The sequence below is a fragment of the Fusarium sambucinum genome, chromosome II, assembly GCF_050947815.1.
Source record: "Fusarium sambucinum isolate potato_lamoka chromosome II, whole genome shotgun sequence".
Taxonomy (NCBI): domain Eukaryota; kingdom Fungi; phylum Ascomycota; class Sordariomycetes; order Hypocreales; family Nectriaceae; genus Fusarium; species Fusarium sambucinum.
This window is the reverse complement of record NC_139293.1, coordinates 7,645,675-7,659,257: the sequence shown is the minus strand read 5'-3', so window position 1 is coordinate 7,659,257 and position 13,583 is coordinate 7,645,675. Positions and strand designations below refer to the sequence as shown.

General features: G+C 49.5%; 3 protein-coding genes across 3 annotated transcripts; 2 read left to right on the top strand and 1 right to left on the bottom strand.

The window, feature by feature from the left end:
* Positions 1 to 1,659: 1,659 nt before the first annotated feature.
* Positions 1,660 to 4,570, top strand: FSST1_009443 (autophagy-related protein 13-domain-containing protein; the record flags this gene model as incomplete). Its single annotated transcript, XM_083226416.1, has 3 exons — positions 1,660 to 1,887; positions 1,966 to 2,061; positions 2,111 to 4,570. The coding sequence occupies 3 exons, from the start codon at positions 1,660 to 1,662 to the stop codon at positions 4,568 to 4,570; spliced, it is 2,784 nt and encodes a 927-aa protein (XP_083085404.1).
* A 1,232-nt stretch (positions 4,571 to 5,802) lies between these two features.
* FSST1_009442 (uncharacterized protein) lies at positions 5,803 to 8,054 on the top strand (the record flags this gene model as incomplete). The annotated part of the gene is made up of 6 exons (XM_083226415.1): positions 5,803 to 5,845; positions 5,947 to 6,107; positions 6,164 to 6,913; positions 6,968 to 7,040; positions 7,099 to 7,311; positions 7,366 to 8,054. 6 exons carry the CDS (start codon positions 5,803 to 5,805, stop codon positions 8,052 to 8,054), a joined length of 1,929 nt encoding a protein of 642 aa, XP_083085403.1.
* A 1,957-nt stretch (positions 8,055 to 10,011) lies between these two features.
* Positions 10,012 to 11,545, bottom strand: FSST1_009441 (uncharacterized protein; the record flags this gene model as incomplete). The annotated part of the gene is made up of 3 exons (XM_083226414.1): positions 10,012 to 11,024; positions 11,076 to 11,161; positions 11,217 to 11,545. 3 exons carry the CDS (start codon positions 11,543 to 11,545, stop codon positions 10,012 to 10,014), a joined length of 1,428 nt encoding a protein of 475 aa, XP_083085402.1.
* Positions 11,546 to 13,583: the final 2,038 nt, after the last annotated feature.

Sequence of the window (13,583 nt, the reverse complement as noted above, 5' to 3'; positions counted from 1 at the left end):
AGTTGTATTGTGGTCAGGCAGACGTCTATCTATTGAAGTGAGGCTAGGCAGCTTATCTCCAAAACCGGTGGGCTTATCTCTCTGTACTCTTTTGGGTTGTCTGCGGTGAATGTGAGCCTGTGAGGAGAGGGGAATGTCATGAGTCAACACCCGACTCGATGACTGGCATTGAGTTGTGACAGTCATCATGAGCCAACCAGAAGAGGAGCTGCCTAAATCTATAGTTCAATTCATTCATGGTTCAGTTACAGTTGCTCGAGGAACATGGAATACATATTGATGATGGATTGCACATGCTCTTCCCATTGGATTGCGTGATACAGAGGTAGTAATGAGCATACAAAGGTCTTGAAGAGAACCTTTGCGGGGACCGAGACCCTGAAATGGAAGAGCAAGCAGATTTGAGGCGCTTACTCTTACTCGTACATACTGGGGCTGCCCCAGAGCGATTCGAGGCAAACCCCTGTTGGTGTTGATCCGAGCTTGAGCCCCCCTCTATAGGCCGTTTGAGGTCCTTGGAGGTGCATTGATACGAATCGTTATCTTTTGTCTTGATACGTCTTGTATTGTGCAGTTGTATGTACTAAGGTCTGTCCATCCTTTATTGTCGGGTCACAGGACGCAGTGACAATCGACCGATTAGAGTCGTGCATCTTTTGAAATCGACAAGTTGCGGTAAATCTTGGATTAATCAAAGATTATCTCGACTTGACTTGGCCTCTGACTCGACTCAGGCGCATACATAACCTTAGGTACCATACCCCATGAGCCCTGTGACGTGAGGCTCTAGCCGATGACGACAGCCCCGGTCCCCCATCACGAGGTCCTGAGTGGTGACCTTGAGCCTAGCTCGGCCTGTCTTCCGCAGTAGGAGGTACCTTGGTAGTCTAGGTAGTTACTGTGTTGCAGTCTATCACTCTCGGCTCAAACGAAACAATCAAACTTCGGCACAGGCACTCTATTCATTACTCGTTGTTTCTGCAACTGTCCATACTGCAGCAGCCCGTTGCTTCATATTTTGTTGCCGGGCACAAATAAACAGACAAATACGATACACAAACAACTACGCTGCCGAGTGCCTTCTTAGTACTACCTACCGCTCCTGCGGGACTGTCTTGTCTTGTCCTGTACAGTGCTAGATCATCTTCTCTCACACCTCACCTCTCCCAGACCTATTACATCTATCGACAACAACCCCGGGAAGCTGCCTACCCAGTCCAGTCCAGTCCGACCCTGCCTGGGTTTTGCTTTTGCTTTTGCTTTTGCTTTTGCTTTTGCTTTTGCTTTTGCTTTTGCTTTTGCTTTTGCTTTTGCTTTTGCATTGCATTCACGTCCAATCTCACCGACAGCGACAACAGGTAGCCAACGGTCCAAGCTTCCTTCGTCGCCCTGTCCCTTTTTACACTTTACATCTTCATCTATCTGCATACAACCAATCATCCTCCGCTCCTACTTCCGATTCCAGAGGATAAGACTGCCGAAATCTGAGCCCATCATTCATCCATCGAGCCTCCCTTCTCTATCGATCGATCTATCTATAACGACATGAACCATGGATAAGCAGGTCTCCTGGCCGATCAAGATCCCCATACGTTCGTGATCAATCCGATAGCAGACAACCAACACCAGTATACTTTGTGCGCACGAACACGATATACCATGCATCAGCAACCCCGTGCCCCAGCCAGGGTATCTTCCCCAGGCGCAACAGGCCAGCCGAATCTGCCATCTCGATCCAACAGTACCCGAGAAGCTGTCTTGGGCTCTCGCCCTCGCGCCGGCTCGAATATTGCCGGCAGAGATGCCCCAAACTCACCTTCCCTTGAGAGCCCACCAACACCGGCACCTCCTGCTGATTCTGTGCGGAAACTCGATCAGATAATACAGGTATGAGTTGGATGGCATGGCTGTGCAGGCCTGCCGAATAGCTTAATCCCATGGTTGCTGATACAATCCCATCTACAGAATTTCTACGCAAAGGCGGCTGTGCTTGTTCTCGACTCACGTATTAAATCCAAGCCTGCACGCGGCGCTAACGGCGCGCGGAAACCCAACAAATGGGTAAGTTTGCTGGCTATCCGTGTACCTTCAGTGGCTGATTAGTGAACAGTTCCAAATCGAGACAGATGAGATTGACGACTTTAGAGATGAACTCAAGATCTGGAAGAATTGTGGTAGCCTCGATAACCTCCCTCCTCCAATGGTTATCGAGGTATATCTTGATGCCTCTCGATTAAAGGACAGCCAGAGTCTCGTCATTGTCGATGAGAACGGTAAAAGATGGGATGTAATGGAACAGTTGAATTCGTATGCATCCTCCACCGACAGCTCCGGCGCATCACGGAGAAACAACGAGGTTGTCATCGAAAGATGGCAAGTTGAGCTGAAGCACTCAGGCATGACATCCGCCGACTTTGGCCCAATATTGCCGACTGTGTACAAGAAGGCCATTGTCTTCTTCCGGTCACTATTCATCACAACACGATTGCTCCCAGCATGGAAATTTGCCAGCCAAGGAGCTGCTAAAAACTCACATCCGGCTCTCATTCCCCGATGTCGAATACGTCTATCTCAGCCTGAACGCCCACGTTATGATCAACTGCGCCTTCCCATTGATGGAAGGCCAGATCCAGTGACGGAGTATGTGTTTGGAGACCTGGAGGTGCCTGTTGGTCGATTGAGCACAGTTGTCACATATCGCAGTGACTGCAACTTTCGTGTGGATGATTCTGAGGCTCTACTGAGCTCTCGCTTTATGGGTGTGGATGAGAATTTCTTCAGACCCTCCCTTCCTCAACAGCATGACACGTCGAGAGCAACTGCGGCTGAGGTGGGATCGCTCCGTGATCACAGATCACGACCAAATCTGAGTGATATCCAGCAAGCTTATGGGAGTCTATCAACGTTCCACGGGAACGTTCCCATAGGGACCAGCCCGATCTCGGCTCTGAGATCAGTGCGACAACCGGGATCCGACACAAGCTCACCCCCAGGATCTATTCCAGCACAAAACGATGTAGATGGTCCAAGCTCTCTGCCGGTCCGCCAAGGTACAGCACGACCGGCGTTACCAACTTTCGAGGGCTTAGGTAGAAGGCCCTCGGTGTCGTTTCAGCCTTTTAAGGCGGGCTCACTTTCTGGTTCACCCGTTCCTAGACAACTCGATGCTGAACCTGCTTCCCCTCAATCTTTGACGCGACCAGGCATCCCTTCACTTAGACAGGCGGGTAATCGTACATCTCTCACTGCCGGTATGCCAGCTTCTCTGCGAGGCGGCCCACCTACATCGTCGGGAGAAACTGCAGTTCCAGGCTCTCCTCGACCCACGTCAACTAGTCGTTATAGTAGCAGTTTCACCCACCGCCGTGGACGCCTCTCGTTTGGAGGCGCTAGCAGAGCCGGAGACGATGAGCAGGGAAGTAGTGGAAGACAGAGCTTGGCTTCGTCGGTGGCACAGCCAGGGTCTGGATTGCTTGCTGAGGTGGCAGGTACCAGCTCTGATTCCCTCCGAGACGACAGTGAACAACTTGAAGACTTCATTAAGGCCTTGGATAGCAAGAAAACCTTACAGAGTTTCAAGACTTCAACAACGGGCGAATCCGCGACGAATAAGACTGTAGCGCAACTATCTCGCTTTCATATGATGAGGGACTCAAACAACGCACTTACGGAGTCGATGACATCGTCCGTGCAAATGCAGAGATCGTCAAGCTCCTCCAGTAGGCAGTTGGCAAGCGTGCCTGGAATGACCGCACCAGCTTCTGTGTCTGCATCGTCATCTCCTGGTAAACCACTTTCACCTCACACACCTCATACGCCAGCGATTCCGTCTAGATTGAGCGAGAATTCAATTATTGATTATACTGGCCAAGGACGGATCACTTCGCGTCAAGGACGAACATCCGATAACGCCCAGCCAGGGACTATCAGAGAAAACACAATTACGCAGGACGGTACAACGGCGATTGATATCCCTCTTTCGCCACGACTTGCGACTTACCAGCGACGAGCGAGCTCCGTTGCGCTACAAAATCGGTCAATGGCTGATGATGATGATACAGACTCAGCTTTTGCACACCGAAGTATCAGCTTAGGTGCTGATGACAGAGAGCCGCCTACGTTGAGCATTCTACTTGGCAGACAAATGCAACTTGAGGAAGAATCTACACAAAGGCCATCAGACAGCCTTGAGCCAGCTACCGATGTCGGGAGTGCGGAGACGCCAGATATGTTGCGACAAGGACTCTCGGAAGAGAATCCGCCTGAGGGTTTGATCCCGGCAGCGACGTCCAGCTCACCATTTGGGCGCCGTCGATATATGGGCATGGCCTCACACAGACAAACCCCACCGCAGTCATCGCGAGGTAGCTTCAATGGATCTCTCAATAGGCAGGTCCGGGCTGATGATGACTCGGTCAACGAGGAGCCCTTGGTTTTTGATCTCTCGGAAATGGATGCACAGGGCCGACGAAGTATCGAAGAGGCGCGTAGTGGCGCACCTGGAGGGCCAAACATTGGACCTGATAGGGGAGGATATGAAAGCCGTAGCGCTTCAAGACGGGGTTGGTAAGAACGACATGTTGACCTATGCATGTGCGTTTTGGATACACTGCGATGCAAACACAGCATTCATTTGGCAGCGAATAATGGACAGAGATCCATGACTTGATTAGAATTATTTGTTTCGTTTCAAAGGCACTGGAGTTGCCGGCAGTATGGCGCATTGGTTGCCTGATGGAAGGACACAGTAGATTGCCATGAATGGAATGAGCGGCGTAACATGGACATGTATAAATTATTATGGGTTTATAGCGGCGTGTGTAGTGTATGTAGCTAGCGAGAGGCATCCCTTTTCCCGACAAGGGCCAAAGGCATTTGCAGCGTTGAATATTACACTTGAGTAAAATGTGTTTGTCGTGAATCTGCGATCCAAACTGTAAGTGTTTATGATGATACCCAATCCAAGGGACCGCGCCACGTAAGGACGTCACCAAATGTGATGAGGACGCGCAACTGGCCGCGAAATTGTAGGCATACAAAGAATGGACAGCCGTGAAGGTTATTCTACAGTACCTAGTACTGCTAATACCGCAAATTACATCGTTTTTGGTGTTTTTAGAGGTCACGTTCAGAGTCTCCCAAGTTTCATAAGATTGAGATCTCGATAAGCTTGATCTTTTAAAGTCAGATGAGAGCCAAGGAATCAATCGTGATACAGTTGTTGATCACTCTCAGATAGAGGTTGGCTGTGTAGGTATGTATGTGTGGCGCACGCGTGTCCTCTAGCCACATGAACCTGGACAAGTACAGGGGAGCTTCAAGGCCATGGTAACCCAACCTAGCTCAGCCCCGCTGCTTCCTTCGCCGCTTGTTCGTCATCAGTGGTAAAGAAGCTGTGAAGGATGCCTGTTTAAACTCTCGTTTACCTTCACTTGCTTTGTCTACAACTTTCCACAAACTTATTAGTCAGGTGAAATAAACAACAGGCAATACTTACAAAGACGCCTACGACGTACGATAACTGCCTTCTCAGGTACCTACCTCAATCTACCAGATCGGTTCAAGTGACGTGCTTGTGGAGTGCGACGGCCGACGTAACCCAGGGTCTTGGTACGGGACATCTTCATCTCGCATCACTGTCACCAACATATTCCCACCCTCAACTGTAACTTTGTCGCTTCAGTTGACCCCCTTCTTCCTGCCATACGATCGATATCCGGCCAACAAATACCCCACGCGCCGCTACCGCGTTGACATTGCTTCCCCGCTGCCTATCGACAACTGATACCCAACTCACCCACCATGTTCCGAGCCTCAGCAGCAGGTCCCTACGACGATGTCGTCAGTACGTTATATCTCCCTCATTATTGCCAATCCGAGGGAGCGGGCTTCTTTCAGTCGGCGCTCGTTCCTATGTGTCTGTTCGTGCGACTAACCCTAGCATAGCCAAGGCCACCGACGAGAACCTCACATCCGAAGATTGGGGTGCCATTATCGAGGTCTGCGATAAAGTAAGCAACGACCAAAATGGCCCCAAGGAGGCTGTCCAGAGTATCATCAGACGTCTCGCGCATCGCAATGCAAACGTCCAGCTATACACTCTTGAGGTACGATAGAGTCCTGCTTTCTGTAATCACTAGTTCACCTACTAACCCCGAACCAGCTTGCGCATGCGCTCGCCCAGAACTGTGGAAAGAACATGCATCGCGAACTCTCCAGCCGTGCTTTCACAGACGCCCTTCTTCGCCTGACGAACGACCGCAACACCCACACACAAGTCAAGTCAAAGATCATTGAGCACATGAAGAGTTGGACCGACATGTTCAACAACGACCCTGAGCTTGGTATCATGGGAGATGCCTACAACCGTGCCACACGAAGCAACCCGAACCTCCAGCCCCCAAGCGCTCCTCAAAAACAGGGTCTCACTGACGTCGATCGCCAGAAGGAGGAGGAGGAGCTGCAAATGGCGCTCACACTTAGTCTTCAAGAAGAGGAACGCAAGAAGACTGCTGCCACCAGTCCAGGAGTGCAAGCCGGCCCTAGCAACCAGACAGAGAGTCCTGCTCCTGCCCCGCCAGCCGGCACCACAGCCGCTACAGTGAGCCGAGTACGTGCTCTCTTCGACTTTGCGCCCTCTGAGCCTGGCGAGCTTGAATTCAAGAAGGGTGACGTGATTGCTGTTCTTGAGAGCGTCTACAAGGATTGGTGGCGAGGCTCTCTCAGGGGCAAGACCGGTATCTTTCCACTCAACTACGTCGAGAAGCTTACCGATCCTACTGCGGATGAGCTGCAGCGCGAGGCTCAGATGGAGGCCGAGGTGTTTGCTGAAATCAAGAACGTTGAGAAACTTCTCACACTGCTCAGCACCTCCAACACGGCGCCCAGAGAAGAGGATAACGAGGAGATTTCCGTATGCTTCGACTGTTGCGCATGAGTGGAGAAACCGAGCTAACATGATTTCTAGAAGCTGTATCACCAGACACTTGCCATTCGACCAAAACTCATCAAATTGATCGAAAAGTATTCTCAGAAGAAAGGTTAGTTGTAGTTGATATGAGATTGTTGCTCATACGACACGCAGCTAACGATAGATAGACGACTTCACACAATTGAATGAAAAGTTCATCAAAGCTCGACGAGACTACGAGGCTTTGTTGGAGTCTTCTATGGCCCATCCTCCTCAGCACAACTACCAACAGTATGCCATGCGCCCAGCTCCTGGACAAGGTTATCCTCAAGCTGGCGGATATCCTCCCCAAGGAGCACCGCCTCAGGATCCGTTACGGTACTACACACCTGGCCCTGGAGGTTAGTAACTTTTCTGAAAATCGGCATACAAACCTCATTCTAACCCTCTCTTAGAGCAGCCTCCATACCAGGCCTCATCCCCTCCCCCTAACTTCCAGAACCAACCACAAGGTCAACCAGCTCCTTTCTACGTAGCAGGAGCTGAAGTGCCCGCTGGCTCGCAACCCTATCCTCCTAGAAATGAATCTCCTTCCAACGGCAAACAGCCCGCCCCTATCAACACATCGACACCTGGCCCGAACTTCAACCCTTACAATCAATCTCACAGCAACAACCCGTATGGTCAAGCGCCCATGGGAGGTCGACCTGGAAGCACGTATGGAGCCCAAGAGCTGGCCACTTCTGTTTACGACTCACCTATCGCGACTAACAACCCACAACCGCTTGCTCCATCTGCTACGTTCTCTAGCTCAGTGTATTCTCCTGAAGAACCCAATGAGAACGCCACTGCACCACCTGCTGGCCCCTACGGTGGTCATCAACAACAGCCACAGCAATACCAGAGCTACAACCCTTCACAAGCTCCCCCTATGCCCACAGGCTCAGCCCCTCCTCCGCCTCAGAGTGTCATGACCCCTCCCCCTCTGCAACCTGGAAATGCTGCCGGATATGATGCTCGACACGGTCTTCCCAGCCAAAGCGGCGGTGGTGGACAGAACCAGTACAAGCCATATGTCCCTCCTAGTGACGGTCCCTCTGCTCCAGCACCAGACAGTTACTACCAAAGTGGTGGGGTTTATTAGAGACGCGGCCGCCCATGAAGGATAGTCGACTTTTACGATAGCTTTCAATAACCAGCCTTGCACTTTTTTACTGCTATGAGCTTTTCTATTCCACTTGTTGGTAATTCATGCAACGTGTAACTACATGCTTTTCTTTCAATCAGCTGGAGATGGTGAACTTTGCTATTTGTTTGGGATACCAGGGTTGGAGTGAGGTCAAACCGCAACAGGCCCATAAGATACCTAGGTAGATAGTAGGAAATGTATCTTTTGTACGGAGTAAAGTCTTGAATTATGTCATTATTTACATGGTTAATTAAGCTCAGTAGTAACTTGTACAGATCCGGACTATATCTCCCTATTGGTAAATAGCCGTTCCGTTTGACAACCTGAAACCTTGGCCGTCACGCCCCTGTAACAGTCCCTTTTTTGGTCGCCTCCCGACTCCATTTCCCCCCGTCTCGATTTTCCCTTTCTCCTCTTCTTTCCTGTTCTTCTAAACTTTACCAAAAATAAATTAATTCAACTTCTTTCGAAAAAGCCCTTGTCGGTCATATTTTTAATTCAAACTCTTCTTCTCTTGTGTTTCAGCTGGTTCTGTAACTTCAAGCGTCTTTCTCTCTTTTCCCCACATATTCATCAGTCTATCTCTCTATCTCTTGAGTACCGCTTCAAAATATCACGCCACTGTGTATTAAACATCGTCACAATGAAGACTACAATCTTTGTCACGCTTCTTTCTGCTGCTGCGTCTCTCGTCAGCGCTGGAATCGTCGTTACACCTGTGTTCTTTGATCAGATTGTTGAGAAGATCTCTGGTGATTGTCCCTTCGGTGTTGTTACGCCTCAGGGCTGCGGGTAAGTTATTTACTTTCCATGTCTGGCTTCTTATCGTGATACTAACTCTTCAACAGTCGTCAGCGTGGTTAGAGGGTCGCGGTTACAGATGGAAAGAAAGTATTGGGTTTTGGTTATGGGATAGACCCAAGTCTAGGGAACTGTTCAACTTGGTCGTACCATTCTTTGATGAACGGAGAAATAATACCATTCAAGCGTGTCTTTTGATTTACAGCACAGACAAAGAACTTTGTGACGTTCTGGCAATACTATAGTAAATATATTCAACATTCAATCAAGTCTCTTCTCTCAGGATTCTTCACCAAAGCTGAGGTGTTGCCCTACATACTTGTCGAACCTCAGTTCTTGTAACACAAACATCTTACCCAGACCTCTTCAATTATCAAATACTTTCTGTCTAAAAGTCCGACAACAAAGGTGATACAATCTCTAAGAAGAGTTTGCTATCATCACATGGACATTCCATGTGATGCAATACCGATGAGCAAGACTCTTGAATTGTCCATCCTGCCTACCAACGAGCCTTCACATGCCCCTCAACATTACCGGATGCCAAATACCAAGACTACGAACTAACTCTATTATATTCCAGACTCATCTCAGACAACCTCACTTCATGATAAATATTCTCCAGTTCACCTGACTCTCAAATTGCTCAACACCTGCCTCTGTCATGAAACTCTTGTGGTTTGAGTGGTGACATACTGGTTTCATATCAAGTCTGTAACGCGGTTTCTCCGATTACTGTTTTATTCACTCTCCGTTGTATTCAATGTCATCGTAGATTGTGAGAGAATTCTGATGAAGAGGCATTCACAGCACAATGCACAAGTAGTTTTAGCGTGACCGATTCTTATTCAACTAATAAACAACAAATCTTGAAGGGCATTCACCTCCAAGTCCTAATATCCTATCATCACATTGTCCATAGGCGGGCAGATGTAAACCCAAACCGTTCTAGCTAGCCATATACCCAAACTCCATCCTCATTAATCTTCTGGTCGAATATTGTAATATTTTTCGACTCAATAACCACCATTGGGTACTCACACCGAAAACCTCCAGGGCCGCGGTCAAGTAGAATGGCTCTGCCTGTGTCTCTATAAACTCATCATTGTCTTCATGCGTCCGCAGTTGTGCTGTTGGCAGCGCCATCTGCTGAAGCAGCTTGGAAGCCTCCGAAGCCACCGCGACCGCCGCCTCCGAAACGACCACCTCCGAAGCCGCCACCTCCACCTCCCTGACCCCCTTGGCCTCCGTTTTGATCACCACCCTGGGCTTGGTCACCACCCTGGGCCTGATCACCACCTTGGGCTTGATCACCACCCTGGGCCTGATCACCACCTTGGGCTTGATCACCACCCTGGGCCTGATCACCACCTTGGTTCTGATCGCCGCCCTGGTTCTGATCACCACCTTGGGCCTGGTCGCCGCCCTGGTTCTGATCACCACCTTGGGCCTGGTCGCCGCCCTGGTTCTGGTCGCCGCCCTGGTTCTGATCACCACCTTGGGCCTGGTCGCCGCCCTGATTCTGATCACCGCCTTGGTTCTGGTCGCCGCCTTGGTTCTGGTCACCACCTTGACCGTTGTTCTGGTCGCCTCCCTGGCCACCATTATTGTTGTCACCACCGTTGTTGCCTCCGTTGTTACCGCCGCCGCCGCCGCCGCCATTGCCTCCAACAGTGATACGGATACAATCGTCCTGAGCTCCTCGCTGAGCAACAGGCATGAGGACAGGCTGATGGTTGGATGCGGCAGACATACTGCAGATACGGTAGTTTCCATCAGGCAGACCACCTTCAACACTGGCAGTCAGGAGACCCTGGCCGTTACCGGCATCGTTGATACCCTTGAAAAAGGCAAAGACCTGAGGGTCCAGGGGCTGAGTAGGGTTCAAGTCATTGCCGGTATCCTGGACTGTGACGTGGGTGTGACCGATAATGTTACCACCACCATCAAGATCCTGAGGAGCTGAGTAGTAGGTGTTCGTCGCGTTGGTAAACGAGCCAGGCGCGAAGTTGATAAACTGCACCGAGATGTCAAAGTCCTGGTTGGCTTGGATGTTGTCACCGTTTTGAGGTGATGTGAAGACAGAGGAAACCATGTTGTTGGCTGAAGGGATCTTTCCCATAGCTGCATAAAGGGTTAATACAGGATGAGCAAGGAGGATATGCCACTACTTACGGATACCGTTACATGAGCCATCTCGGTTTTGCTCTCCGTTGGTGAGTGTTTGGCCGGAACAGAAGTTGATAAAGTTGTTGTCGTCTCTGTGGTCTGTTAATGCTCTGTGTTTATCTTCGGTGTTGCTGTTGATTGACTTACGTTGCCGAGGCTGCTTGCTCATCCGAACCAGGGTTGTTACCATCCTGCTGAGATCCGGTCTGTACGGCGTTGCCTTGGAGAGTGTTTCCACCACCGCCGCCGCCGCCGCCATTGTTGCCGCCGTTGTTGCCGCCGTTGTTACCGCCATTATTGCCTCCGTTGTTGCCTCCGTTGTTGCCGCCGTTGTTACCACCACCGAAACCGCCGCCGCCACCACCAAATTGCCGTCGTTGGAGAGCGCGAGCCAGGGGGTGTCTCTTTTGAACCACAGCAGCGTCTGCAATGACAGACATGCTCAAAAGAGCAACCATTACACCTTTCAACTGCATCTTGAATAATAGTATGCTGGTACTGACTTGTTGAAGGAAAGGGGATGATAGAAAAGCTGAAGGAGAATAAAGCGTTGTCTAAAAGTTTTCGAATGGTACCAGACCAATTCGAAATAAAGATAAAAGAATGGTCACTGACACGAAAATAATTTCAACTAGGGCCTCAAAGGAACGAATGGAAGAAAGGAGACTACCAGAGCTGAAGAGAGAGTAAGAAGATGGTTCGATTGTAGGACGGTGGAACGAGGGTTTAAAGCCTTGTGGAAAACTGGAGTTGTCATCTAGAGATGATATCGGAAACGAAGTTGCCGAGAAAGATGCTTGCTTCCATTATGACAATCCCAGACAATTCAACGTCTCGGGCTCGCACATCAGACCGGATGGAATTCTGGGCGGTCGAGGGGGGAGGGCTAGGCTCAGGGTCACAACTCCATGAGCAAGGTCGAGGCTGGAAGCAAACAATGACCTCTCGCTTGCTCGGTAAGGGCAGCCCTGGTAGAGCCAAGGGGTAGAGGCCAAGATGTAGCGATCAAACTTGATGAGAAACACCAAGAGAAAGCATCGCGGGACAGAGAGACAGCACTAGCTGTGTTTGAGAAACAGTGACGGGGGCATGAGACAGCGGCAAGAGTAGCAGACAAGGCGGAGTACTGCATGTAGTCATCCAGAACCGATAATGCCTGAGTTGAATAATCAATAGCAGGTACAGATAATGGTTCTCTTCCAGGTGGCTGATGGTTGGTGTGACAAGAGAATGTTAGTGAATCGTGAGCAGTCAGGGCATATTGGTTAGCGCTTGGCTGATCTTGGCGGGTGTACATAATGCCGAGAACTCGATAAATTCAAGATTCCAAAGCCAAGAGAGAAGGAGAAGGTGCTTCTGGTTGATGAGTCAACAATAAGGATGACATTCTGCTGCATGGTTGATGTTGGAAGCGTCTCAGCCCGTGCCTCCTTCCTTCCCTTTACGGAGTCTGCAACGGTGGGTGTGGCCAACCAGAGTGCTTCAATCGCTGTACCTGCAGCAGCTGCCAGGGGCGAGTCTTAGGGGTCACCGCTTCCAGGCACAGCACGTTTCGACCTCTGGAGCTTCGAAACCTTCAACGTTAAGCGCAAGTGTCGGAGAGTGTCCACTCTGTCACAGTAGTCCACTGTACCTGCCTAACTCTTGAGGTCCCTCTCTTGGAAACCGTCATCTATCAAGACAAGAGGCATTTTCAAATATCCATATCTTGTCGCAATTTGTAAAATCCTCCGGCATTGGCTTGGCTCAGTCATTTTCAACTGAATCTAATTACCAATTTTGTTTCAATCATTCAGCTGCAAACCGGGCCAAGCCATAGTGGACATATATCATGTTCACTGTATACTGTCATTCATCTCCATACCTAGTCGATATCAAAACATGCGTATAAACTTAACGAAAAAGAACAGGTCGGCTGAGTGATGGTCCGAAAACTGTAAAGGAAACTCACATCGATTATCTATCGATCGAATTCTATCTAAATCGTTGTCTACTAATAAGATTTGAAGATCTTCTTCGAGCCGGTTTTCGATGGCCAATATTCGTTGCAGAAATGTTGCAAGCGAGTAAGCGTCCACGAAAGACTCACATGAACGTTGCAGCCACGAGGTTGCATTAAACGGTGACCCTTGCACTGTAACTTGACCTGCGACAAGATACATGTATCACTATTCTTTAACTTAGTTTAAGCTTACTATTCCCATAAAAACTTCGTTTGTCTACCCCAATGTTCCAGTTTCATCCCGTTCTGTACTTTTGTAAAATCCCTTCAGCATAACAGCCGGGCTCGTTTTGTCTCAGGCTCAGAGTAACATTGAATAAACGAGCATGATTAAAGTGGGTTATATTCCATTGCCTATATGATGTCATGTTATAAATGTTCATATCCGTACATCCTCCGGTGGTTAGATTATTTTCATGCGTAATCTTGTGACAAAATATTATCGTTATTCCACAAAACCATAGTGCCAAGTCGGAGGTTTATAAATGTGCAGTTACATGCAAAACAACGTG